Raw genomic sequence first — 27924 nt, 5'->3', positions numbered from 1 at the left:
TTTTCTCATGCAAACAAGTGCTTTATAGGCATTTATTTTTCTGCCATTCAATTAAGCAAAATGTAAAGCACATGTGAACTTAATATGAGCAAAGTATTTCTATTAGACGGAGAGAAACTTTGAGGCAATGACTGTGTCTTTATCTTTGTTTCCCTGGGGCCTAGTACATATTAAATAAACAATACTGAATAAGCAAATAAGCCAAATCCCACCTAAATGTAGTTGTCCTCACCTATAGTCTTTTAAATATTCAGAAAAACTGAAAAATACCTGTGATATTTAGGATATCTCCCCCAAAACACAGCACATCTGAAATCAAGTAGAGAGAGGAAAATGCATAAAAAAATAAGACATACTAGATCACGGAAGAATTATATGTATGATCAAAAGAATGGCCTGCTGAGTTTTCCCTCATATGTTCTCTGGTCTGTTTGCTCCCTCCAAAGCTCAGACTCTTTCCTTTCCTTTAGCTTCTCCCCAAATTTGTCAATATCTATATCCAGCTTTAAAAAAAAAAAGATTTTATGTATCTCTTCATGAGAGACACAGAGAGACACAGGCAGAGGGAGAAGCAGGCTCCATGCAGGGAGCCCAATGTGGGACTCGATCCTGTGACTCCAGGCTCACACCCTGGGCCGAAGGCAGGCCTCAACCACTGAGCCATGCAGGAGTCCCTGTATCTATCCTTTTGAAAATGAAAGACATACTCCTGTTCTCTTTAAAGACACTCCACTAGGCTCTGAATCCTAGCCCCTCCCATCTTTTCAAGAACTTCACTACTCCCTTAACTCCTCTCTACTGGATCATTTGCACTAATATCTTAAAAAAAAAAAAAAAAAAAGAAAACACAAAATCAAACTACCTATTCTTGACTCTACCTTCTCTTGCTATTAACTCCATTTTTAGGCTACAACCCAGCAAAAAAATTCTCAAGAGTTGGCCATATACAATTTGTTCCTCATTTCCTATTCACTCTTAAATGTTTTCTCTACCATTCTCTTCTCTGCTTTCTCCAATCTGACTTCCAACTCCATCACTTCACCAAAATTTATCAAGATCATCAACAGCATTCACCTTACTAAATTCAGTATTTTTCTCACAGCATTGTACTTTATACCTTTTTTTATAAAATTTTTAAAATTTATTTATGATAGTCACACACACACACACAGGGAGAGAGAGAGAGAGAGAGAGAGAGAGAGAGAGAGAGGCAGAGACATAAGCAGAGGGAGAAGCAGGCTCCATGCACCGGGAGCCCAATGTGGGATTCAATCCAGGGTCTCCAGGATCGCGCCCTGGGCCAAAGGCAGGCGCCAAACCACTGCGCCACCCAGGGATACTTTATACCTTTCATTTCGAACCTGGTCAGCCTCATCCTTCTTTTCCTAGAGACGCTACTCCTTTGGCTTCAAGAACACCACAATATCCTACCTAACTGGCTGTTTTACAGTCTCTTTTGTAGGTTCTTTATCTCTAATCATAATCAATGCTGGAGTCCCTCAAACCTCAGTCTTAGGCTCATTCTCTTTACTTACACCCTTCTTGTGTAGAGTCAATCAGTTCCTAACTTTAAGTAACATCTTTAGGCCATCAACTCACTTTCTGTCTCTAACAGGGGTCTATTCTCTGAGCTCCAGCCTCAATCATACCTACTGATTTCATTTCTCCATTTGAGTGAATTATTGACATCTCAAACTCAGGATCCTTTATTTTCTTTCTCAAAGCCCAATCTTGCCCATCTCAGTGACACCACCACCAAGTCAGTTATGAAAGTCAAAAAAATCTTGAGAGTCGCTTTCCTCACTACTTCCTACTGATGTCAATATATCAGCAAATCCTGAAAAACACATTTCAAATCATTTCATCTCTTTATGGTTCTCCTGTCTTATCTCTAGACCAATGGTTTCTATATTGGCTGTAACCCTGACTTCAACATTGGAATAGCCTGGGAACTGAAAAAAATCCTTATCCCTGGGCCTACCCCAAGGTATTCTGATTTAATTGGTCTGGAGTGAAGCCTAGACATCAGGATTTTTAAAAACTACCTGAGTGGTTATCTATTGTGCTGCCAAGGTTGAGAACCACTATCCTAGAGCAAATCAGCATCATCTCTCCACAGCTGCTACAACTGCCTCTTCTAGCTTCCATTCTTACCACCTGCCCTCCATCAGCTCCCTATAATCCAATCTCCATGAGGCAGTTAAAATAAGCTTTAAAAAATGTAAATCAGATCACATCATCCCCTTGCCAGAACCTTTTAACAGTTTCCCTTTGAACAAAAATATATAACTCAAACTCCTTACAGCCTACAGAGTATGATGATCTCCAGTCTCACCTCAAGCCACACTTCTCCCTGTTGGCTATACATTCGCCACACTGGTCTTCTTAGTTCCTAGAACAAGCCAAGCTTCCTCCCATCTCAGAAGCTTTGCACTTGGCATTTTTCTGCTGAAATACTTTACCCCTCTTCACAAGATGTTCCTCTCATCCTTTATGTCTCAGCATAAACACTTGAGAGGAGCCTCCTATGATCACCCTAACAGAGAAAATTTCTCATTCTACGATTCTTTTTTACTATTACACCCTATTTGTTTCCTTTGTAAAATGTATATATAATCTGTAATTCTCTTGTTTGCTTATTGTATCTCCCACTGGAGATAGTGGAAGGATCTAGTGGAAACTCCTAGAGGGAGGGGATTGTGTCTTATTTTCGCCTGTATTTCTAGTACCCAGCAGTTCCCGGTGTTGTATTACATATATAATTTCTTTCCCTTTCATCTAAACCTGATGGGAAAAATTTAAAGACCTCTTATAACTGTTCCTCAGGGTTAAGGGGTGAATCAAATAAACAAGTTCCTTAAGGAGATTCCACAAAGTAAGAATTCTGGTGAATCTCAGAATCAGAGACATGATTGTATGGGTGCTGTTAGTGAGGGAAGGGACTATGACATAAGTACTAAAGGTTTCAGGACCAGAGTAATTCTGTTGGATGGGTCTAACTAGAGTGGAAGCTCCTCAAGAGCAAATGTTTTTGCACACTCTGAACCTTTTGCAGTACATATCATAGAATATGTTCTCAAAACATTTACTGCACATGTAAGGGCTGTTTTTTTTTTTTCTTCCCCAGATTAGACAAATTTCTACAAGCTGAACACATGGCAGAAAAAACGAAGAAAACACTCTTTCCTACTTCACAGGATCAAAATAAAATAACAGACTGGAAAGATGTCTATGAACACATAGGGGCGGGCACACGCTGCGTTACTTTTAGAAGAGACAACCTGAGGAATACTTTATTTTGAAATAAAACACAAACATGCAGAGTAAAAATTAAAATCTGTTTGTTGCCTCCCCTTTCTGAACACTGCGTCCACTTCAGGATGTGAGACCAGATAGAACGGCAGGTACAGGCAAACAAAACAGAAACAAAAACCTAGCCTGTTGGTAGCAGTAAGAAGAAATAAAAGAAACAAAAGATGAGTAACACTGAAGGCATAACCCTTTAGTATCTTTTCAAGTAGCCCAGGCCTCCTTCTGTTGTTACAGACGCTCGCTCGGAGCCCGGCACCACGCCTCCTGGCTTCCCTACAGTGGTCACTCACGCTCCACGATGTCACTAATGTAACAGCTGAAGATGCGGGCCAGTGTGTCCATGTCACGCTCCGACTTGCAGCTCAGGCTGCACCTGTCCATTAGTGCTGTGAACCCTAGCCGACAAAACAGAGATGGCGTTAGCGGCGGATCCTAACTTTCAGGCCCTCTTCCACTTCGCGCATCAGGGCCAGGGGAAAGAAGCAGACGTCCTCACCCTTTAACAAGCCTTAGTACTTGGGGCCGGGCTGGCTGCTGCCTCCTCCGGGAGCCCAGAAAGCCAACCCTCCCACACACACCCCTGCGCTTCCGGGAGCTGCACAAGAGTCACCCACAAGCACCCCATTCCTCTCCAGCCCGTCACCCCGTTTCTGCCGTACCCTCGGAAGCTCCCTGGCCAAGGGAGGAAGGAGGGACGGAGAAACCAGTGACGAGGGCGGATGGATGAGAGCTCTATGGAGGACCCGGGAGGGTGAGCTCCTCCCGGGCAGGTGCCTTCGGATCCGTGACACAGACTCCACCAATATTTAAGGGAGTGAGTCTCGAAGAAGCTGCCGGATCTCTTAATTTCTAGAGCCGTGGCGGGCACACACTTAGGGACCCAAAGAAGAAATTAATTGGGGGGGGGGGGGGGGACTGGCTGAAGCAGGATGCGAACTGGGAGAAAACTTGGGCTCAGAGCCTGCAGGGCGGCCCCGCGAAATCGCTGCCTTTCTCTGAGTCTCCTTCCGTTTCCCAAGTGAACTCCGGGGCTAGCCAGACGATCCCTGTAGGCGTCCTCGCGCTCCGAAAGGGCCCCTCCCGGCTTCCCGAGGCGGCGGCGGCGGCGGCGGCGGCGAGCGGCGTCCGCCCGGGTCTGCAACCGCCGCGTCTGTAACCGCCCGAGCCCCGCCCCGACGGCCGCCCCTCGGGCGGGGCGGGAGAGCGACGCACCGCCCCTCACCCGTCACGTGAACGCCGAGGAGGACGCCCTGGGCTGTGGCCAGCTCGGGTTCCGGTCCCCGGGGCTTCCTGAACACCAGCAGGTCGGGAAGCAGCGCCGCCAACCGGGCCTCCACGGGCCACAGAGGCGGCGCTGCCGCCGGCTGCTCCCCGGTCGCCATGGCGGCGGCGGGGTTGCCCGCCAAGCTACCGGAAACGGGGGTCCTCCGCGTGGCAGCCAATCCGCTACGACGGTCCCAGCGGGTCCCGCCCATCAACCAATCAGTGCGGGGCTCCTCGGCCGCGGGCCCCGCCCCACCTGCCTCGCGCCGCCTGCGCGGGTGCCCTGGCCTGGAGAGGGAGCAGGCTGGGAGGGAGAGGGGGGCAGGTGGGCAGGCGTTTGCGAAAGTCAAGAGGACGCTTAAAAATCTGGAATCGTGAAGATGCTTCTGCAATAAAACAGATTATTTCAGATAGTGCCAAGAGACGGGTCTTCTATCACCGGGGTGGAATGCTGGCTCACCTCTGAATTTCTAAGGGCAGCATTCGATTAGACCCGGCCGAGGCAGGGATCCCTGGGTGGCGCAGCGATTTAGCGCCTGCCTTTGGCCCAGGGCGCGATCCTGGAGACCTGGGATCGAGTCCCACGTCGGGCTCCCGGTGCATGGAGTTTGCTTCTCCCTCTGCCTGTGTCTCTGCCTCTCTCTCTCTCCCCGTGTGATTATCATAAATAAATAAAAATAAAATGCTAGATCTGACCAAGGCAGCCTCAGTATGGTTTTTAAATTTAATACCCTTAGGTTAAGGGTATTTAAGGGTCAGTCCCTTAACTGTTAAGGAGTTTCTTCTATTTCTTTCATCTGCCAGGACGGGTCTATAGGGTGTCTCCAGAGAATGCTCCTGGCGTTGCTTTGCTCTAGTTCCAGCTCCCGGTTCCCTGTGTGGTGATGATTGGCTTATCTAAGGTTGCCCGTCAGTTGCTCAGATTGTTGGAGAATTCACATTAGTAACACGATGAGTGTGTTGTGGATTTTTAACAATCAGGAAAGTATCCGTGTTTGTACTGCAGAAGTAAAAACAAAATCTAAAATCACAGCTTCACCGTCCTTAGTTTTACAATATCCAATTGATGCTGTTTCAGTGATAACTGACGTGACAATGTGAGGTTTTGGGAGCGAACAGTCCAGAACAAATTCTTGAGGTGTCTTTCGTACAGAACAGGTGGTTTATTAAAGCACAGGAACAGGACCATGAGCAAGAACTGCACTGGGGTTGTGGGGAGTCGCTGATTGTATCAAGTTGGGAGGGTGTTAGGTATAGTTTAAGTCTCTAAGAAATTTGTTAGCAAGGTTTCCAGGAATTGAGGGGCCATTTATTACATCTACCAAAATCTTAAGTCATGAGACCCTTCAGATGTGTATCAGTGGGCCGTATGCTTGGGGGATGATTGCCAACGTGTATCTTGGGGAGTAGCAATAAAAGCAGTTTAAAGGAATTTTTATATGTTAAAGGAGATTTACAAGATCCTGGAGGTTGGACTAATGTCAAACTAAGGCTGCGTTTTCCCTTAGCAAAGTATTAATATCTAGTTGAGATTAATACCAGTTGAGTTCCTAAAAAAGGTCACTTTGCCTGTCTCAAGTGCTTGTCAATGGACTGTAAGTCGTAAGGAAGTTTTAACTTTTTTTGTCTATTTCTTTGACCTTTGTTCTCTACATCAATAACTAAAAAGCTTATTTTGCTTGTAGAATTACTTTATCAAATTCTGGTAAACATTTCAGTAGTGAGACCAAATACAGGATCAGTGCACAGGTGGCAAAATACCTCCTCAGTAGGGTGGAGGGCCAAAAGGGAAGAAAAAGACAGGAAGGGCAACATACAACTGGAAGGCCTGGACACTACAAGTTTGACACTCTTGTCTACAATGGTCCCATGTCTGTCTACAAAGATCATGATTTCAGTATTATAAACACAACCTAGAACCCAAGGAATGTCAAAATTCAAATCATTTTTTAGTATTTTTACAAATTTATTTTAAAAAATAACAATTGCAGTGACATCAATGATCTGTCATTTGTACTCCCCCTACTGCTGGGAGAAAAACCTATATTGTTGAGTCCCAAAGGAAAATCAAGACATTATTATCAGGCACCCAACAGCCAGAAAAAGCTCTGTTGGTCCAGTGGTATAGACACTGACATGTTCAATGTACCAGTGCAATTAAAATATATACATTTACAATTATCTTGTCAAAAAGAGCACTCAGGAAGTGAAGTAACTATGCATTGAACCAATTATTCACTCATCCATTCACTCTTTCTGCATCTATGATGTCATCACTACGGTCACAAGGACAAATAAAAGAACTTCTAGTAACAAAGAAAAAGTCCAAATCTCAAACCCCCCACTTTGTGGGTTATTATGGTGTGCTAAAATGGCCAAATAAAAGGGCCATGAGCTATCTGAAATGCAATGACAAAATGACAACTGAAGCATTTCATTTCAAACAAAACACAACTCAAAACTTATGGAAAAAAAAAAAAAAACACCTGCAACAATATGAGGTTGATATTACTATGTACAAACTTACAGACACAAATAAATAGCATTTTAGAACTGCTGTTGGCTTAGATCTGAGAACTTTCTTAGATCTGAGAAGCTCTGCATCTTAAAGACTCCTAAACACACCAAGGGATAGAAATTTCTCATTGTTTTTAGTGAACTCTCATCCAAAAAACTTGGGCCTTACTGAATAAAGCCAGTGTCTGAAACTTAAAGAGCCAGAAATTTCTAGTGAGCCTACTGAAGGGTTGGCCTCTCCTGACATCTAAAAGATAAGACAGATGATACCAAGGACTAGGGAAATCACTTCTTGCTTTCTTTGCAAAGCTCTGTACCTGTTTCTATCATTACTATTATTTCCCTTTGTGATATTTTCTTTAGAGGGTTTATTTTCTTTTCCCTCTTAATATGATGAAAGTGAAATCACACAAAGTGCCAATCCTTACTCCTGGTATTTAAATCAAACCCAAGTGATCTTCAAAAGAATTAGGTCTTCCTTGTTTCTAGAGAAGGAAGCAACTCTTTTTGAAATATCTTTATTCCCCCAGCTTCAACATCCAGCAAAGAAAGAGATTTCCAAGGCACAGTCCATCCTGGGAACTGTGGCCCAATGCTTGACCCTGCAGGCATCACCATTACCAATCAGCAGCTTATCCCCAGAACATGGATGCAATGTAAAAACCTTTCTGCTGTACAAGGCCTATGTAGAAAAGGGAAAACATGGAAGCTGGCACCGAAGAATCAGCTGCCAGGGAAGAAAGTGAATGTTCGCTCTCTGGGTCCAGCACAGAACAAAGTGCTGCAGGAAAGAAGCCAACACATTCTCCTTAAAACTTGAGGTGAGTTGGAATATGTCCAGGAGAGTGTGATTGAACAATGCTTTCCAGACAGAAACTGTCAAAGAGCAGTTCTCAGACTTCTCCCTGTCCATGCTTGTTAAAAGGTTAAAGTATAAATTATTCTTTTCATCTTAATGATCCATCCCAGGCATCCATCCATTGGAGAATCATGCTACATGACAACACATGGATATATATATATATATATATATATATATATATATATATATATATACACACACACTACTTTCTTCTGCTAGACTGAAACATGTGTGAACCCTTCTCTTCCCCACAAATGGTGTCATAAAGCCTATGACTGAAAATCTCTAGGGGCACCTGGGTGACTCAGTCAGTAGAGCATCTAACTCCTGATCTCAGCTCAGGTCTTGATCTCAGGATGTGAGTTCAAGCCCCGCACTGGACTCCACGCTGGGTGTGCAGCCTACTTAAAAAAACAAAACAAAACAAAACAAAAAAACCCCTCTAGTTTGGCTTTCTGTTTAGGAGTTACTACAAATGTCCTCAGCACTTCAGCACAGAAGTTGTTCTATGGTTTTGTTTTCTACTTAGGAAAGGCAGTTTCAAAGGTCCAATACCCTCTAAATTGTCTTTAAAAGTAGCAGAAGCAAGAACTATGGTCCAGATGATCTGTCAGCAGACAGACAAACAGACCACGACTTGTCAAAGCTTTAAAAAAAGAGAGATTCAGCAATTTCTATTTTTAATGCTTGAGTCTTTTGTCATCTATCCCCAGAGTTAGCTTTTTCTTGGCTGGAGTCCAAAAATAACAATTTATCATCTGGGTAGACAGAGATTCCTATTATTACCACAGATTAGATGAATGTATCTCAGAGAATTTATTGTTTCCATGTCATGAGATGGAGCTTCCTTGCTTGGAAGCCACCTCTGAATACAAAGTGTCCAGTGAGTCAGCCTGAGATCCCCCATCAGAGGATAGATGCTGCTTAGATTCCATGGGAAGGAGTGGGCGTATGCTTCCCTGATTGCAGTCTTGGTTGAGAAGGTTATTCTCCCCTGCTAAGATGGCTGGCTGGCTTCAGAAGCCAACATAAGTGCTGTGTGTGCACTTACGTGCACCGGTCCCTTGCATCATCCTAATCCATGAAATGTCAATGTCATCAACAGTCTGAAATAGGTCCTGTCTGAAAGGGCGAGACAAAGGCTTGCAACTTCAATTTGCCAGACATCGCTGCAATTATAATACTGAGCCACTTATTAAAAACTAAGTGGTTTCTGTCCTGTAGAAAAGGGCAGCACGTAATCATCAGTGTCCCATCGGAAGAGGTGATCAATTTCCTGGAACAGTGGGAAGCAGTGGCGAGGAACATGACCTTGATCTGCTCCATCACATGGCCTTGGGTTAGGACACTCGGATGATCTGTGTCATTGCTTCTTCATCTGCTTGGTTTGGATCCTAAAGACAAAGAATAATAGTGATTAAAATCCTCTGCAGAAGTAATAGGGAACTCAAGGCTCTAACTCCTCCTCATCAAGGGGGAATACATACAATTTTGCTAAATACACCAAAGGCCAATAATGCATCTAAGTCTACCTACATGGATTAAAATGCAGCTCCATAAGAAAGAAGAAATAACAAACCTTTGCATAAAAGGACTGTTAAGTCCGGCCTGGCATTCCATTTCCAAGCACTCCAGAATTCATAGTGTATCTCTTTCCAAAGAGAACCCTGTGTTGTACTTTACCTTTCAAGTTTAAGGGTCATGAGGTGGCCAAGACAAATCATGTCATGCTTTATTTTTGTGTGATGGTTTTCTGATCATATTTAAATACTAAGCACTTAGCAGGGCTGGAAAGGACATTGGCCTTTATTTTAATGCACTCATTTTGTAGGTAAATCCAAAGCCTAGATGGATAAAGTGATTTGCCTGGACTAGAGTGAAAAAAGTTAGTCAGCAACCCAGCAAGAAATAACACCCAAATCTCTTGGCTCCCATTTAACCTTCTTTCCACTAAATTCTGCCTGCTGCCTCTCACTTAAAACCTGCAGTGTTAAGACAAGCATTTGAAACTCTTTCCAACACTCCACAATATCCGCCTTTAGTTCCTCCACACCAAGGCTCTGAAGCTTCAACTGATGGGATCTAAGAAAAAGCTAAAAGATTTCTGGAGGTGGTAGGACTGCAGTGGGGTCTTGAACAATGAATAAGAACAATAACCAGCATTTACTGAGGCCTCAAAATAATAATGTGCTACGTAGGTGTCCAATGTGGCTTACTGCACGAAATCCCCACAATGGTCCTATGAAGTATCAACAACAGCAGCCTATTTCACAGGTGAAGGAACTCAGGCCAAAGGAAGCTAAGTTCCTTGATCAAAGTCCTATTGCTAGCACACAGAATGAGGAGAGTTCCTAGCATAATGTCCATAGATGGCACTCTACATCCACATACCTCCGGAACAGATGATGAGAAAGCAGGGGCTCCCAGACTATAGGTAGGAATGAATAGCACTAAAAAAGGAATTTGTGCTCATGTGTGGAAATACTGAGGATTCCCAGTGTGACACTGAAAGGGGTGAGGAGGCCAAGCTGCTTGGATGTCATAGAGAAACAGCTTGGGATATGATGCAGTAAGAAATGAAAACCGACATGATTAAAAAAACACTAGTTTATAAAAACTGATTTGACAATAGTGTAGATGAGATATAATGGTCACACAGAATAAAGTATCAGGAAATGAGAGGGATCTAAGAATTCAACAAACATTTACCAAGTGCTTGTTCTGGACTGGGCATTATGCTAAGTCCAGTCAATACAACGGAGAACAAAACAACCCTCTACTCTCTACACAGCTAACAGTCTAGTGAAGAAGACACTAACTGCACAATTACCAAATAAAACAAGTTGACTATTTTGATGCTCAAGAAGAAAAGGAAGATATGAAAAAATGAGGTGCAAGAGATCTACCCTGGCTCTAGCCTCAGATTTAAACCAAGACCTGAAAGGTACAAAAGATCCAATCACACAAGAAGATGGAAGTGAAAAGCTTTAGAGATTAGCTATTTTCAAGACAAAGGTCCTATGGCAGGAGACAGACCAATGAACAGTACAGCAACAGCATAAAGACCAAGAGCAGGAGGAAATGAAGCCAGAGGTAGGCAGGAGCTAGATCACACCAGTGCCTTTTTGGCCATTGGTATATACTCGGGATTTTAGTCTAAGTGCATGTGGGAAATGGCAGGCATGGAAGTGGTATAAGCAGGATGGTGATGTGAGATGACACACATTTTAAGAAGACCCCAGGAAGATGTGCAGAATGGATGACAGCAGCACAAGAATGGGAGAAAGGATACCAATAGGCAGCTGTTACGTAAACTGAAGCAAAAGAAGAGAGGATTTCTCCAGGCTGATGGCAGTTGGAAGGGAAAAAATGATAACTGATTCAGATTTTATTCTAAAAGTAAAACCAAGAGGAGTTTTTCAAGAATTGAACAATTCAAGCTTTAGCAACTCGGTGGATGGACAGGTCACTCATTGAGATAAGTGACTGGTTGAGGGATGAAAAAATAGAATAAAAACCAAGAGTTCTATTTTGGAAATACTGATTCAGAAATGCTGGTAAGTATAATCAGTGGAATCAGATGTAAGAACCAGTGAAGAACAGCAGTTACAAATACATTCTGGAATTACACTGGCTTTAAATTTCAGGTGCACCATTTTATTAGTTATTTTTACCTTGGGCAAACTACTTAACCTCTCTAAGCCTCAGATTCAACTGAAAAATGGAAATAAGAATTCTTATCTCATGGGGCTTGAGGTTGCTCTAAAGATTCAATGAAAAAAAAAATGCTTATGGTAATGGCTGGCACACAGCAGTTAAGTGTTAGCTGCTGCTAGTCATGCTATTACACTAAAGAGACCATAAAACTTTTAAAACAAAGAAAAATGAGGGATCCCTGGGTGGCGCAGCAGTTTGGCGCCTGCCTTTGGCCCAGGGCGCGATCCTGGAGACCCCGGATCGAATCCCACGTCGGGCTGCCGGTACATGGAGCCCGCTTCTCCCTCTGCCTGTGTCTCTGCCTCTCTCTCTCTCTCTCTCTCTGACTATCATAAATAAATAAAAAAAAAAAAATTAAAAAAAAAAAATAAAATAAAACAAAGAAAAATGAGAACTCTAAGAAGGAATTAACAGTAATAACTGGCAAAGATGAGGAAGAAAAAAGGCCACTGTACTGAACACCTTTAGTGCTTTAAGGTCAAAAGGAATCTAAGAGACACAACATTGCATTCAACTGAGAGAATGTAATTAGTCTCTGGTGTGAAGTAACAAGAGGACTCTGAATGCTCTTCCCAAGAAAATACAAGGCAAGAAGAGAAGAATAAATGTATCATACTCACCTGCATATGGGGACTATCCTTTTCTTTTGGAGAGAAAAACCGTCCACCTTCACCACGCTTCCGAGCCATGGCGTGACGGTGCCGAGACTCATGCAGGTATTTCTAAAAAACCAGAGAAATAAATAAAGGTACTAGTTGGAACCAGTATGGTTATCTCATGCACAAATCCTCTTCTCTGAAGTTCAGGGAAGCTATCATCAGAGCCACCAGGGGCAATTATAACTGTGAATTATGGAAAAAGAGTAAAGTCTAGGCAGCAGCTGAACTGTGTATTAACTACCATAAAGATCTAAGTGCTAAACGGATAATAAAGATTCCCCAAAGGTGTAGCAATGATCACTATCTATACTTCCCTATCCCCTCTCCTTTGCTTCAGTAACAGACCAAATTTTAGTTGAGCAAATGGAAGTTCAGTAAAAAACAAACAAACAAACAAACAAAAAAAAAACACAAACAAAAAACCAAAAGCCTGCATTTCTTGGCCTCATCTGCAGGTAAGTGGCCATGTAATAAAATTTTGGCTAATGAGATTTATGGAGCTTCATGAAAGTTTCCTTGAGGAAGAATGCTTTTCTTGTTCTCTTTCTTCCTAGGCTGGAACCCAAGCCATCATCCTGGACTGTTAACTAGCGTACTAAGGCCATCAGAATAGTGACACCAGAGGAGAGAGGATCACAAGAACTGACTGTGGAAATGGACTACCAGCCCAGGACAATTTCTCTCCAGACTTCTTTTATGTAAGAAAAAAAATAAGCTCTTTTTGAAGCCACTGTTACGGTTTTATTATTGTAGCTGCGGCCGCACGGAATGATGACAAATGCTAACTTTAACAAAAGATAACTTCTATTTACTTTCATTTGTTTGGAAGGTGCTCAAGGAGACAAACCATATAAAAGGTAATTTCAAAAGTATATCCCTGCCCTTTCTCTTTCTTCTTTCAGTTGTTATACACACCCTTCTTTCCTTTGGAATTTTCCCTTCCGCCTCTAGTTTAGCCCGGGCTTGCCTCCTCTTTAGTATACGGTGGTACTGTTTGGCATTCACATAGAGAGGCTCTTCTTCGAGCATCTCTGCCCCAGGGAGAGGAATTCTTTGGATAGCAGGTACAGAGCCAGCACCAGGCACCATCTGTGTGAAGAGAAAACCATAGGTTATTAAATAGTGGCACATAAGACAAAGGAAACTATTTCTTGGCCCCTGTTAAATTATTTTTTTCTAAATGCTACAAAGAGTAGCTTTTATAGAACACTTAGTTAAATGCAGATTCCTGGAGAACATTAACACTCAAGGTCTGCATTTTAAACCAACATTCCAGAAGATTTTGTCATAGGGAGCCAAGGAGCCCCACGGACGAATGTCACAACCATGTCCAAATTCTGGTCCACCTATGGCTCCATTTCTAGGAAAGTCTGCTGCCATCTAATGGTCAGGAAGAGTAATCATAAACAACGAAACAGTACAAAGGTAGGTTGGCAGAGATTGATCCAAATGCTTATGGTTACATAATTTAATTAACTACTTACTGATTCAATCCTAATTTTTCTAAACAAACTAAAACTAAAAACACCATACTAAATGTAAGAGGAAATCAGTAACAGGTTTCCAAGCCCCATTCCCTTCCCAACTATGATGTGTTGAATGGATGTGTTGTTTTCTTCTGGTAGCTTCTTCCACCTCTGTGCGCAGGCTTCTATTACTTGTTCTTAATTTACTCATTTTAGGTACTGTGCACTGACATCCATTTTGGACAGGAGTACTTAGCCTCTGCTCACACCACTACTCATCTCTCCTTCCCTATTTTCCCAATGTCTTTGTAGCATACATTTTTTTGGTTTCTTTATTGATTGCTATCTAATTTTGAGCTTATTTCACTCACTGTAGGCAATTTAGTTCCCATTTCCCAAAGATTAGTAGTCTATGTCTTCATTATTTGAATTCTGAATAAAATTATTCAAAAGCAGGTATTTCTGTTTATCCTCTGCTATATCTCTAGCACCTAGAATAGTCCCCAGCACATAGTAGGTGCTCAGAACGAATTATATAGTTCATTGTAATGTTCTTGCAAAAGCAGACCTCTGTAAGTGCCTTAAGGATCAATTTGATCCCAAGGGGTCAGCATTTTCAATAGGCTTTATGAAAGACATCAAGTTGCAAGTCCAAAAAAATTTTCAATGACAAAGAAATATAAAGAAGGATAAATGACAGAGTGGTAAGGTGAAGAATGCATTTTCTTACCATGACCATCCCTCCTGAATTGACCACATTGCCTGCCACTGGTAGTGTCACAGTGACAGTCCCCTGCCCACTGCTGGTTGTGTTGGTGTTGGCTCCTGTCTGAACAATCTGTGCTCCTGCCAAACTGGCTGCTGGGATGGTGATCATGCCTGAAACAGGGACTGTAACTTTAAGAAAATAAAACATAAAACAAACAAAAAACAGGTACACAGAAAGAAGGGAACACAGTTAGTCCCTCTTCTATCTGGCACACACTTATTTACCCTGGAAAAGCATACTAAACAGCACAAAGGGAGAGCCTCTCCTACTCTCTGCCTGGTTTGCTGCATGTAATCCAAGTAATCACTACCTTTGATTTTCTATTCACTATCTGGGTTCCAGATCTGAAGTGGATACCTCCCTGGGTATCCCAATAATGGCTTTCAATGGCTGGTGAGAAAGTTTGGAGGCCTCCACTTCTAAGGGTCAATCTGACTTCAGCTGTACCCACTGTTCTTATATACAGGAATAATCTGTTTAGGATGAAAGTTTTATAAATATCATAAATATATAATTTATTTATCCTAAATTGGTAATGCCTCAAGCTGTTATAGAAATAAAATTTAAGGGGATCCCTGGGTGGCTCAGCAGTTTGGCACCTGCCTTTGGCCCAGGGCGTGATCCTGGGGTCCTGGGATCGAGTCCCGCGTCAGGTTCCCAGCATGGAGCCTGCTTTTCCCTCTGCCTGTGTCTCTGCCTCTCTCTCTCTCTATCATGAATAAATAAATCTTAAAAAAAAAAAAAGAAAAAAAAAAAAAAAGAAAAGAAAAAAAAAAAAAAGAAAAGAAAAAAAATAAAATAAAATTTAAAATTCAACTAAACACTTTGGTTTGAGCTCCTGCCTGGGCTCAATCCAGTTCAAGCCTCCTCCTGAATCATAGGAGCACATACTTACTGTACTCACTGGAGCTTGTATACTGCTAATTTTAATCAGAAGTCAACTTTTTTTTCTTTTCTTTTCTTTCTTTCTTTTTTTTTTTTTTTGAGAGAGCAGGTGTGCATGTAAGTGGGGGTGAGGAGTGGGCCAGAGAGAATCCTAAGCAGGTTTCATGCCCAGCTTGGAGCCCAATGCAGGGCTTGATCTCATGACCTGAGCCAACTGACTCAGCCACCCAGGTACCCCTCATAAGTAAAACTTTTACTCATACTCTGAGATGTCCTTTCCCAATTTAGTTTTCTGACAGATGCTTCCAAAAGCTCTCAAGTTCAGTTTGAGCTACCTCCTCTTCTCTGAAGTCCATTCTCCTCCCAAGTCAAACAGATTTCATTGCTCCTATATTTATGTATTATCTATTTCTAGAACATACCTCTATAAAGGCTCTGCACTGCATTTATTTGGTCACATATATATCTCTCATAATAGATTAGAGGCTAAGAAGAAAATTTCTTTCTTAGTGAAGTGCTGCATACATAGTAGGAACATAAGAAGTCTTTTGGACAAAAATTAATAATAAAGTGGACAAGAAATAAAAAAACAGAAGAAAAAAAATCCTGTAAGTAGCAATGAGACTAAATGCCAATTTGACTTTGATCTCTCTCTTCCACTAGCAATAATACCAATAATAAAACTATTTCCAATCTTCTATTTCTAAATATTTTTCCCCCCAGAAATGCTCAAAAGCTTAAATAAATCTCTAGGACCAGCCTTTTCACAACCACTGTAGGTATGCCTAACAAATGTTACCAATACTGGTCACGTATGAATGACAACAAAACAATCAATGAAGATTTAAAAAGATTTTGTTTAAAAGTATATTGTGCAGAGGTAACCACAGTATTTCTGAAGCAGTCATTTGCTCCAAGGATAAACGAGGTGCCCCTCAAAGTCCTACAGAAATGGACAGGCACACTTACCTTGCTGTAGAATGGTGCCGTCCGCATTAACTGGCTGATAGACAATAGTCTGCCCTTCAGCAGTCTGTGCCACCTGCTGTCCCTGGACAGCAATCTGCTGCTGTGTCTGAAGGAAATAGATCATGACAATTTAATAGACTCCAAAGCTACCCCAAAGGACCCCTTCTTTTTTTTTTTTTTTTTAAAGGACCCTTCTTTTTAAGAAAACAACAACAATAACATTTTTGATATTTTCTTTCCCTATTTCTACTACCTGGAAGTATTTGGCTCAGCTGTCTGACCCTTTCAAATCAGCTGACAGTGCTCTTGTGTTGACAGAGATAAGGAATTACCTGGGTCTGGCCAGCAGTGACTGCTGTCTGGGGTTGCTGGATGATGATCTGCTGGGTCTGACCCTGCTGGCCCTGCACCTGCACAGCCTGCCCACCCTGGATCTGAATCTGTCCAGGTGGGACCAATTGTATCTGTGCAAGAGAACACAGAGAAAGGTTAGTACCCTGCTGGCACTGGTTTCTTTTGGTCCTGGAATCTTAGTTACCCAAATTCCTTTAGAAAACAAGAAAGGCTCTGAAGAGGAAAAAAAAAGAATCTCATTCTGCTCTCTATTATAAATTAGACATAAGTGGTTTTTCATCTACAGAACAATGGGGGAATTTTAGCTGCTGCCTAGATACAGGATGATTTAAGGAATCAAAGTCAGTTTTAAAAAAGATGATATATAACCGTGCTGGCATGAGACGTTTTTTTAGTTTCTAACACTAGAGATTTGTCAATTTTATTATTTTCAAAGAACTTTTATTTTTATTTTCTCTATTGTTTTTCTACTATTTCATTTTTTTTCCCTTCTTTTGGCCAGCTTTGGCCTTAATTCAGTCTTTTTCTATTCCTTAAGTTGTCAGGTTAAGTTGTAGGTTGTCAATCTTTCTTATTTTTTAATGTAAGCACTTACAGCCATCAATTTCCCCCTCAACACTGATTTTGCAATGTCCTGTTAGTTTTGGTAATGTTTGGTCTTTGTTTTCATTCATATTTTCTAATTTCTCATGTAATTTCTCCTTTGATCCATTGATTATTTCCACAGATTTGTTAATTTTCCACATTTATTTCTATTGTTGATTTCTAACTTCATCCAACTGTGATCAAAGATACTTTGTATGCAGTTTGAGACTTACTGTGTGACCTGACATATGATCTGTCTACTCTGAATATATTAGCCCACTGCCTTCTGGCCTCCAAAGTTTCTGATAATAAATCTGCTAAAAATCTTATTGAGGATCCCCTGTAGGTGACAAGTCACTACTCTCTTGCTTTCATGGTTCTCCATGTATGGCTTTTAAATGTTTGATGATAATGTGTCTTGCTGTGGGTCTCTGAGTTCATCCTAATTGACTTTCCATCAAATTTGGGAAATCTTCAGCCATTATTTCTTCAAACATTCTCCCTGCCCCGTTCTTTCTCTTCTGAGACTCCCACAGTGCATCTATTGACACACTTGATAGTGGATTCACAGTTTCCTTAGGCTCTGTTCACTTTTTTCCAAAGTTTTTTCTTTCTGTTCCTCAGATCCAATCAATTCCATTGCCTTATCTTCAAATTCGTGGATTCTTTCTCCTATCTGCTCAAATTTTCCCTGACTCTAGTAAATTTTTCATTTCCATTAGTGTGCTTATCAGTGCCACAGTTTCTTTTCAGGTTTCCTATCTCTTTATTGATATTTCCATTTTGTTCCTACACTGCTTTCCTGACTTTTTCAACATCTTCTTGTAGTTGAGCATCTTCAGCACAGTTATTTTTAAAGTGCTTATCTTAGCAAATCTTTTTTTTTTTTTAACAGCAAATCTTTTTAAGGATAGCCTCTATTAATTTTTTCCTCTGAATGGGCCATACTTTCCTGTTTCTTCGTATGCCTTACAATTTTTGTTGGAAACTGCGTATTAAGTCAAATAATGTTATAGTTGTGGCAATCAGATTCTTGCCCTTCCCAGGGTTTAGTTATTGTTTTGACTATTGCAGGCAGTCTCTGTGCCAAAAAATCAGACTCAGGCATAAAGGTAAGACTTTTTTTTTTTTTTTTTTTTTTTTAAGGTAAGACTTTCTCATGTCTTTTCTGTGCCTCTCTGTCCCCAAGAATGTGCAGACCTTTTCTGATTTTCCCATATATTCAGCTTCTTTTGAGAAGGGTGTTGGCTCTCAAAGGGTGAAAAAAGAGAAAAAAGAAGGGGGCAGGGAAGGCTGTTGGCTTTTTATAATTCTCTAGGAGTCCATCACTTTTGCTGGAGGGAGAGGGACTTACAACAGCGTGGGAAGTGTGATGATGGATGACACAGGCTGCCTGCCTCCTTCGCCTGCACCTTCAATCAGAAGCAGCCATCAGTGATCCCTGATTTTGGAGGATAGGTCCATTTTGCTCATCCTGGCTCCTATTAGCTGCCCACATAAGTTGCTTTAAGACCTGCATGCCGGCAGGCTGGGTGGCTCAGCGGTTTAGCGCCGCCTTCGGCCCAGGGCATGATCCTGGAGACCCGGGACAGTGTCCCACATCAGGCTCTCTGCATGGAGCCTGCATCTCCCTCTGCCCGTGTCTCTGCCTCTCTCTCTCTCTGTGTCTCTCATGAATAAATAAATAAAATCTTAAAAAAAAAAAAAAAAAAAAAAGACCTGCATGCAACTGCCTGCTAGGGTGCTAGGTAGCTGCTATTGTGCTAAGTGCTCAAACTTCCTGAAATTACCTTCAACAGAAGTCTATGCTTTCTCCTAGAAGTAAAAAGCTTTCAATAGACTCCAGAGTCCCCAAATAGTTTATGTCAGATTTTGCCAATGCAATTACTGGGTAGGTGGGGAGACAGATTCCTGGTATGTCTTATTCTGCCATCTTCCCAGAATCCTCTACCTGGGTCTTCTTGACTAACTTTTTCCAAATACTTGCCTCATGGTTGACATTTAGATAGTGGCTAATACAAAAATAAGTGAACAAATTTATGTAGTTATCTGAATCTAATTCCTAGCTGGGTTTCAAACAGCAAAGAATACCTATTATTAGTCATTAGGGTTTCCTTTTCCATCTATTCATATTCTTTGCCCATTTTTCTACTAGATTATTATTTTTGTATCAATACATAAACATTTTTCAAGTATTTTGGATGCAAACCAAGTTACGTGTGTTAAAAAATACCTTCTGCATATCTGTACCTTGTCTTTTATTTATATTTTTTTAATTTTTTTATTTATATTTTGATATATATAAATTTTTATTTTAAAGAAGTCACATCAATTTGGTCTTTATATCTTTAAAAAATCCTTTTATACCCTATGACATAAACAAAATTCTCCTGTAAATAAAATCAAAGTTTGTTTTTTTTTAAAGATTTTATTTCATGAGACACGGAAAGAAAGGCAGAGAAATAGGCAGAAGGAGAAGCAGGCTCCCTACAGGGAGCCTAATGCGGGACTCGATCCCAGGACCCCAGGATCATAACCTGAGACAAAGGCAGACACTCAAACACTGAGCCACCCAGGTGCCCCTAAAATCTAAGTTTCTAAGTATGCTTTTTTACATTTAAACCTGCAAATCTACCAAGTATACAGTATGAGTATATAGTATGAGTATGAGAAAACCATGTTTTCTTTTTCTTTTTTTTTTTTTTTAAAACAATGCTTGTTATTATTATTTTTTTTAATTTTTATTTATTTATGATAGTCACACACACAGAGAGAGAGGCAGAGACATAGGCAGAGGGAGAAGCAGGCTCCATGCACCAGGAGCCTGACATGGGATTCGATCCCGGGTCTCCAGGATCGTGCCCTGGGCCAAAGGCAGGCGCCAAACCGCTGCGCCACCCAGGGATCCCCCATGTTTTCTTTTTCTATGTTATTCTTAGACAACTTTTTCCCTGATAATATATCAACTTTCAATATTCCTGGATTTATTTCTTCACTCTATACTTTGGTTCCCCTGTCTGTATTAAGCCAGGGACCTTAACTTAAAGTTATACACAGATTTAGCATATATCTGGACACCAGTACCTTTTCTAAGGGGATACAGATTTCAGTGGAATTCTAATATAGAGCATGCAATAAAAACAAAACAAAACAAAAAAACAGGTTAAGGAGTACTCTTCTAAAAGAAATGGTTATTCAAAAAACACTGATTAAAAAAAAAAAAACACCGATGAGAAGCAACTTCTAGTAAAAAAGGGATTGAAACCTTAAACATTTTAAAGGATGCTATGGAATCATACCTAGAGTTTTATACATATTAACAGAAAAGAATCTCTTCAGCATGGTTTAATTAGTTACAGTCCTACTTGGAGGGAAGGGAATGAAAGAAATAACCCTTTCAAAGTCTCCTAAAGACCAAAAAAAACCTCCCCATAAAATCAAAGAATTTAGAGCTGGAATGAACCCTAAACATTACTTGATATAAAAACTTCATTTTTGGATGAGAACACAGATAATCAAATGACTTGGCCAGGATCAGAAATCTTGTTTAATGGCAGACTTGGGAATCAAAGTCAGGTCACTACACTCAGAGTACACTGTTCCTAGCGTTATAACACACTGTTTCTATTCAACAGTGGAGGGGAAGGTGTGGCAAGGGACTAGAGAGGAGGCAACAAAAGGGACAGAAATGAAACAGCAGTACGACACTGCAGCAAGCACACACACAAAATATATTTAAAGCCTCATACATTTATGCATGGAGCAATGTGGAAACTATTTTTAATCCTAACTACAACTCTATCTAGGCAAAAATATGCCAACGGCCTTAAAAACGATCTTACCCTTTACTCAAACAATCCCCTCACTCCAAAGAAATTACTCTAAGAATTCAACTGAAAAATAAGGCAATCACACTGAAATACAGTTACCGTAACCTTACCTATAAGAGCAAAAAACTAAAAATAAAGCAAAACAGACAAAAAAATCCCAGACTATACTCTGTAAATTGTAAATTCTGATTCATCAAATTGGTTGATCATTATGAAGGGATTAAAAATGGTAAGAAAATGATGTGGAAGTAAGTTAAATTTTAATAAACACTACCAAGCACATAAACACTACCAAAATTTTAATAAAACACTACCAAACACATAAAACTATATGCATAATTATGCCCCCAAAGTGTACATAAAATGATTAAGGGCTTATATAAAATTTAGAGTTATCAAGTAGTGTGATTGTGGCTGGGTTTTTTCAACTTACATTAAATTCCTCCAGAAAAATTAAATAATTGTGATCATTTTAATTGTTAAAATATAGATATACTAAAAGGTTAATAACTCTCCCTTGCCCCCACTTCTGTGCACATAAACATATATACCCATGAGTGTTCAGCTATCCATTACAGAAATCATAGTATATTTCTGTGCAAATTATTTTTCACTAAAAATACTTCAATATCGACTACCCGCCCGGTAAACAGTTCATCTTTTTTAACAAGGACAAAATGTTCCATATATGAACATATGCAGTATGATGTATTCAACCATTTCTTTATCCTTATTGATGGAATGGACAGTTGGGTACCTTTTTTTTTTTTTTCCTAGTACAATGCTGCAATAAAGGTCTGTACATTTTTCCCTGTACACAGATGCTTTTCTTACACAATGGATTCTCAGAAGTGGAGCAGAAGGATCAAAGGTTTATATTTATGTATTTAATAGTGAGATGCCTTCAGAATTTGAAATTACCAATAATAATGAGTGTTTCCTTTTCTCTACACCCACCCCAGCACTGGATATAAACTCTTTATAATTTTTACAAACTCAATAAAAATCCTTCTAGTTTTTAAAACTTTGATGTCACCAAGCTGCATGTCTCGTTTACCTTTGTTTTCTGTTTCTGATTTGGTCTTTCCCGTAGATTTACCTAGCTACTTCATTGGTCTGTTTACAGAATCAGTTTTTATTTACCTTTTCTACATTTTTATTAATTTTCTACTTCATTCATTTTAACCTATTTTTTGCTTATTTTGTCCTTTCTTTTCCTCACTTCAAAAGAGAAATACCATTCATTTTTTAGTTCTCTTAAAGTATTTAAGGGTTATACATTTTGCTCTAAGTGTGTGATGGGTTTGCACTTAAGTATTTTCTTGTTCATTACTTGCTAGATAATTCAAATTATAAATCACTTGCAAAGAAATGAAAGGATAACATTTCTAACCAAAAACAATAATTTCCAAAGCACACTGTAAATTCCCTCAGTTGCCAGAAGTTCCAACAAAGATCAAACCAACAAATTACTTCTATTAAACTAGATTCTTATTTTTTTGCATTCTTTATATACTGACTCAAGATCATGCCCAACATCAGTCCTTACCAGAGACATCCAATTTCTGTACAGTTCTGCTTTCTATCCTTGATAGTACAAAAGTAGAAAATCGACTAATTGTGAATGTAGGGTGGCAGTTAAATGTCAAATCAACAAATAGTTTGAACAAGCTCTTCTTTCAGATATCTATTCTGATATTGTCTAAACATTTTTTGCATTGCTCACCTGCTGCAAACCCTGAGTCCCAGACACAGGTACTTGCATGATGGTTTGACCTTGTCCACCAGGGACAGCTTGGACCATGATAGGTTGGCCAGTTGACGTGATTAACTGGCCTCCACTGACCTGTACCATTAATGGCTGCCCCTGGACCTAGAAGGAAATAAAGTAAAAACAATGAAATAATGGAAGATACAAAAATGGTTTTTCCCAAAAGATAATCACTGGAACTATTCTGCTGCCTTGGTAGAGTGGGAAAAGATAGAAGAGAGACTAAGAAAATATGTCTCAAGTTCTTGTTTTCAAGTTACCCTCTTCAAAAACACTCTTTGACCAAATGCAAAGTTGAATACTTTAGGGTGAGATATAATGAAATATGCCCAGGGTCTCAAAAGATATAAGGTATTTGTCATCAAATACAGGCTAAATCCATGAGAAGCACTTAATCAAAACATCCAGACTATGCGCTTTTTGAGACTAATATTCAGGAATAGTTTCTTGTGAAGCCTGGAAAGGAGGCAATGAGAGGGAGGGCTGATGGTGGTGATGGTGGTTGAGTGCAAATTCTAAATAACCTGGAAGGAATAAATCAAACTACCTAGCAATGATTCCAGGAGGCTGGGTAACAAGCAGCTCTGGAAGTTTAAGAGAAGACCCTTTCTCCCCATAGTCTCTCAGGCATAAATGAAATATATAACGTTTGCCTTCCATTTCACTCTGGGAATTCTAGTCCTGTGGTTGTTTCAAGAGCCCACTAGAGACGTCCTAGAAATATCTTCTGGTCAATTTTAAAACTCTGTGGTGGAATTCCTCACACTGGACCCTGCAATATCTGCATAGTTGTTTTAGTTTTAGCAGAAATAGTGATAAATTGGGGAGTACACTCAAGTGTACCAAAAACCTCCCAACTTCCTATGAGTAAATGGCTTAATCTAGAAGCCAGAGCATTATATATGCTCTATAACATCTTGAGTCCCAATATAAAAATACCTAGCACTAAATTGAATGAACCCTGGAAGCCAAAAAAAACAAACCATGTTAGAAATGAAATGGAATGTTCAAAAGAATAGCTCCAAGTCCAAAACTTTCATTTCTAGATCCTGTCTTTGTCTCAAGGAATTATTTGTAACAGAACACAAGAATATTCATAGGGCTAAAATATTCATTCTTAGTGCCATTGAAAAGCGTGTTCAAGTAACAGTAACTGGTTAAAAGATCAATATTCCCTAGATGATAGATTAGAAATTAAGGCCCCCTCCTCACCAGTACCACCACCACCACCACCACCACCACCAAATGCATCAGAATCTTCAGGAACTTTTAAATCCTAAGTTTTATAAACTGTTCATTGAAAAATTCCACTTTATTTTTTAAAGGACTTTACAATCTGATTCTCTCATGCTTTCTCCTTTCCTTATCAAATTAAATTCCCTTTGCTACACCAATGTCTGCATATACTCCATCAAAAAGAATTGTTCTGAATATTTATTAAATGAGTAACTGAAAGAAGTATTAAAAATTCTCTAACATAATGAGACCCCTAGAGGAAAGGTTTTCATTATTTCCATAAAGTTGTCCCCATTTCTCTTAAAATCTATAGGTAAGAAACATAAAGTGTTAAGGCTCAACTATTCATAAATTTCTGGCTACCCATCATCCTCAACTTCTCCCATCACTAATATGTTAAATGTGCACATGATAAACCATTTGAGACTCCAAGGAGCCCACTGTGTTTACAACATATGAATGATTACAAGGACACATGCATCAGACAAGAAGCCATACAGTTAAGAGCATGTTACATTCCCATTCCACAAGTGGTTAATGACAATACTGTTTTATGTATCAATAAGATGAAGCAAGCATGAAAAACATGAAGAACAAGCTGTTGAATTCTGAGATTTGAACATGGTTTGGGAGTACCTACAAGCTCATCTTTTTTTTAGCCTAATTTATGTTCAGAACTGACTGCTTATCATCATCAGACACTACTGGTGGCAGATAAGGGGTGGGGGGTAGGGCTCAAAGGTTAGGGTGAAATGATTATGGTGAGGGGCAGGTAACTGCCAGATGCTTAGCAGCACTGAAGTGAGATGCCTGTTCTATATTCTAGTTCCTACTTTGAATCATTTCCATTCAATGGAGGAAAAAAGGCAGAGCGATTTAAATTTTGCCAATTTCTCAAAAATAGTCATTTTAATCAAGGTAACCTGCAGACACAGAAAAGACTTAGGCTTCTACTCTCATTTTTACATAGGAACCAGGCAAAATATAACCCCACCTTAGGATATTTAGTTTGGCCATACATAATGTTAGGGAACTGCTCTGGTGAAGTAAGAATTTTTATAGTGGCAATAATACCTAAGACTTATAGAAAGCAAATTCCACCTCTGTCCAATAAGAGGTATAGAGTAATCTTTGCCTGTAGTAATAAAACAGGTCATGGTTTCCTAGGAAGGGTAGTGAAAAGGCAGCAGTTAAGAGATTAAGATTTACTGATTAGATACACCTTGCCAAGTACAAGGATTAATATGCAGCTAAATTGCCCTTTCAACAAAAATAAAGCATAATCTAACCCTAGCTATTTTTTATTCCACTATTATAAATACAAGTCCACAGATTTTACCATGCAACCTGATTATACAGCTTGGGCTCTAAATAGATTCTAACGCCACTTTTAAGAATTTCTTACTGTCTCTTATGCCATTTCCTTCCCGGGTATTCCCAAAGAAACACAAGAGCCAAATTTAATTTTCAGAAAATTGATACTGGAGTCACTGCATGACTGGGCATGAAACACAAGGAAATTGGAATCTTATAAGCCTCAAAGACAAGTTAACAGCATCAGAAACATGCAACTGACTTTGTCATTCCTCCTTGAGATCCTACCACAAATAGCACCAGACATGAAGACAGGAGAATTTCATGCAGTGCTTACAGAGAATCAGAGAGGGCACCACTACCTGGAGGGTCTGGACTTGCTGGCCTGAGGCGGATGCCACCTGGGCCTCAGTCTGCAACTGGACAGCAGTGACACCACCCTGCTGCTGAGAACAGGAACAGGAAGAGCTTGAAATGTATCAGGAAGGAAATGTATAGTTCAAGACATGAGATCACCTTACCTCCTGTGGGAGAGGGAGTCTTCTTTCAACAGCCCCACCCAACAGAGGACTTTCAAACTGTACAGCCTCCCTATGCTGAAACTGTTTTGTTGTAGGTAACAGGATTAAAGATATTAGCCCTTTGTCCCCATAGTGAAACTCAAAACACATTTCCATGACTCAAAAACAATAGTTGTCATCATTAACATAAAATTTTTTAATGTAATCATTCCCTCCAGAAATAAGCATTTGATCCTTCTGCCTAAAGTTATCTTAATGCTCTTTTTATTTTCTCAAATGAGTTCACAAAAACAAAGTTATCAGGTTTTTACAGCTTTGAAGCCAAAATGAAGAATTTCTTGGACTTAAATGTAATCACCAGATAGGAGAATAAAGCAATCACTGTGAACCAAAATAATCTTCATGTTGGTCACTGCTCTCATGTCCCCAAACTAAGATTATTTGTATTCACTTATTTACCTTAGAAGCAATGTTTTCAGTGATTTAACCTAATTTTTATATCTTTTAATGGTTAAGTTCTGACCAAACAACACTTCATCCATCAGGGGATGGTGTGAATAGAGGGCCCTTTGTGGAATCCCCTTTCCTAAGGAGGCAGTTGAAGGAAGCTACCAGAGACACAGCAGCTATGTGGAAGGAAAAGCCAATGAAGGAGTTTAAATAATTAGTATCTTTTAATCGAGAGTTGCTCCTTTCTTTGATCATTAAATGGGAACAATTCATCATCAAAATAGCCTTTGTAATCCCGACCATCTACTTTTTTGTATTATCTAAGTTCCCTCATGGAAATGAAACATTTACCAGTCTTGGCCTAAGGTCAAATCGATACATAATAAATGTATTTTCTTCTAGGGAGAAATACAAGTAAACTTTCATGAAAATAAAAAGCTAGGTACAGAGCATCAGAACATGTAATCTCTGTATAAACCTAAAAAAGCAATCTATCTTTTTACTTATTTTGAAAAGCATGGTTTCTTTCTTTTCTTTTCTTTTCTTTCTTTCTGGTTTCTTTCTTTTCTTTTCTTTTCTTTCTTTTCTTTCTTTCTTTCTTTCTTTCTTTCTTTCTTTCTTTCTTTCTTTCTTCTTTCTTCCTTCCTTCCTTCCTTCCTTCCTTCCTTCCTTCCTTCCTTCCTTCCTTCCTTCCTCTTTCTTCTTTTCTTTTCTTTCTTTTATTCATTCATGAGAGACAGAGAGAGAGAGAGGCAGAGACACAGGCAGAGGGAGAAGCAGGTTCCATGCAGGAAGCCTGAACCTGAACGTGGGGCTCGATCCAGGGTCTCCAGTATCACACCCTGGACTGAAGGCGGCGCTAAACCACTGAGCCACCCAGACTGCCAGGCAATCTTTTTAAAGAGTAAGCCAACAGGGAGTTCCATTCTCATATGTGCTTATTCATAAAAGTGGCTAAGTATCAACCTAATGCTGAACTAGAATTTTCACAATAAGCACCATGACGGATCAAATAAAAAAAAAACAGGAGATTTCATAGATGCTAACAATCTTGGTTTATCCATTGTGGACAAAGCCTTTTTTAAAAGATCACAAAGCTAGCTTAATTGAGGAAAGGAAAAACAACAAAAATGATTCCAGAAAAAAAACAAAAACTCCAAATTTCCATCTGAGAACACTCTAGGTTTTGACTTTAGCAAAGTGAAATGAGCAATTCAGTGTTAAACCAGACTCCCCAAAAGAGCAAATTCTATATGGTCATGGACTGTATATAGAGCTTGGAACACATGGAACATGAGAGAAATCTCAACAAATCCAATCTTCAAAAAGCACTCTGGCACAAGTCACCAGACCTATTATTCATAAGATCTGGTACTTCTAAATAATTCCCCATGTAGGTGGTGCCATTCTGGGCTCCATTACTGTGCTGTTTAAAGCAGTTTTA

At 40.0% G+C, this 27924-nt stretch overlaps 2 protein-coding genes across 15 annotated transcripts in view; both read right to left on the bottom strand.

The window, feature by feature from the left end:
• LOC112914158 (adenylate cyclase type 10-like) overlaps nucleotides 1-4694 on the bottom strand; it is a 47647-nt gene extending 42953 nt beyond the window's left edge. The window contains exons 1-3 of the mRNA XM_072731838.1: nucleotides 4535-4694; nucleotides 3603-3707; nucleotides 271-309 (exon numbers count right to left, since the gene is read on the bottom strand). Of these exons, the coding sequence (XP_072587939.1) occupies nucleotides 271-309; nucleotides 3603-3707; nucleotides 4535-4694 (304 nt within the window). The remainder of the gene's footprint in view (nucleotides 1-270; nucleotides 310-3602; nucleotides 3708-4534) is intronic.
• A 1823-nt stretch (nucleotides 4695-6517) lies between these two features.
• NFYA (nuclear transcription factor Y subunit alpha) overlaps nucleotides 6518-27924 on the bottom strand; it is a 28145-nt gene continuing 6738 nt past the window's right edge. For 2 of the 14 annotated variants that reach the window (XM_025990873.2, XM_025990874.2), the window contains exons 3-10: nucleotides 25869-25955; nucleotides 22915-23061; nucleotides 16752-16883; nucleotides 16420-16525; nucleotides 14527-14693; nucleotides 13246-13419; nucleotides 12292-12393; nucleotides 6518-9348 (exon numbers count right to left, since the gene is read on the bottom strand). In XM_025990873.2, the coding sequence (XP_025846658.1) occupies nucleotides 9295-9348; nucleotides 12292-12393; nucleotides 13246-13419; nucleotides 14527-14693; nucleotides 16420-16525; nucleotides 16752-16883; nucleotides 22915-23061; nucleotides 25869-25955 (969 nt within the window). In that variant the 3' untranslated portion in view covers nucleotides 6518-9294. The remainder of the gene's footprint in view (nucleotides 9349-12291; nucleotides 12394-13245; nucleotides 13420-14526; nucleotides 14694-16419; nucleotides 16526-16751; nucleotides 16884-22914; nucleotides 23062-25868; nucleotides 25956-27924) is intronic. The other 12 variants (XM_025990878.2, XM_072731771.1, XM_025990876.2 and 9 more) reach the window with 7 other exon arrangements.

Source organism: Vulpes vulpes, chromosome 1 (genome assembly GCF_048418805.1).
Source record: "Vulpes vulpes isolate BD-2025 chromosome 1, VulVul3, whole genome shotgun sequence".
In the NCBI taxonomy this organism is placed as follows: Eukaryota; Metazoa; Chordata; class Mammalia; order Carnivora; family Canidae; genus Vulpes; species Vulpes vulpes.
This window is presented reverse-complemented; position numbering and strand designations above follow the sequence as displayed.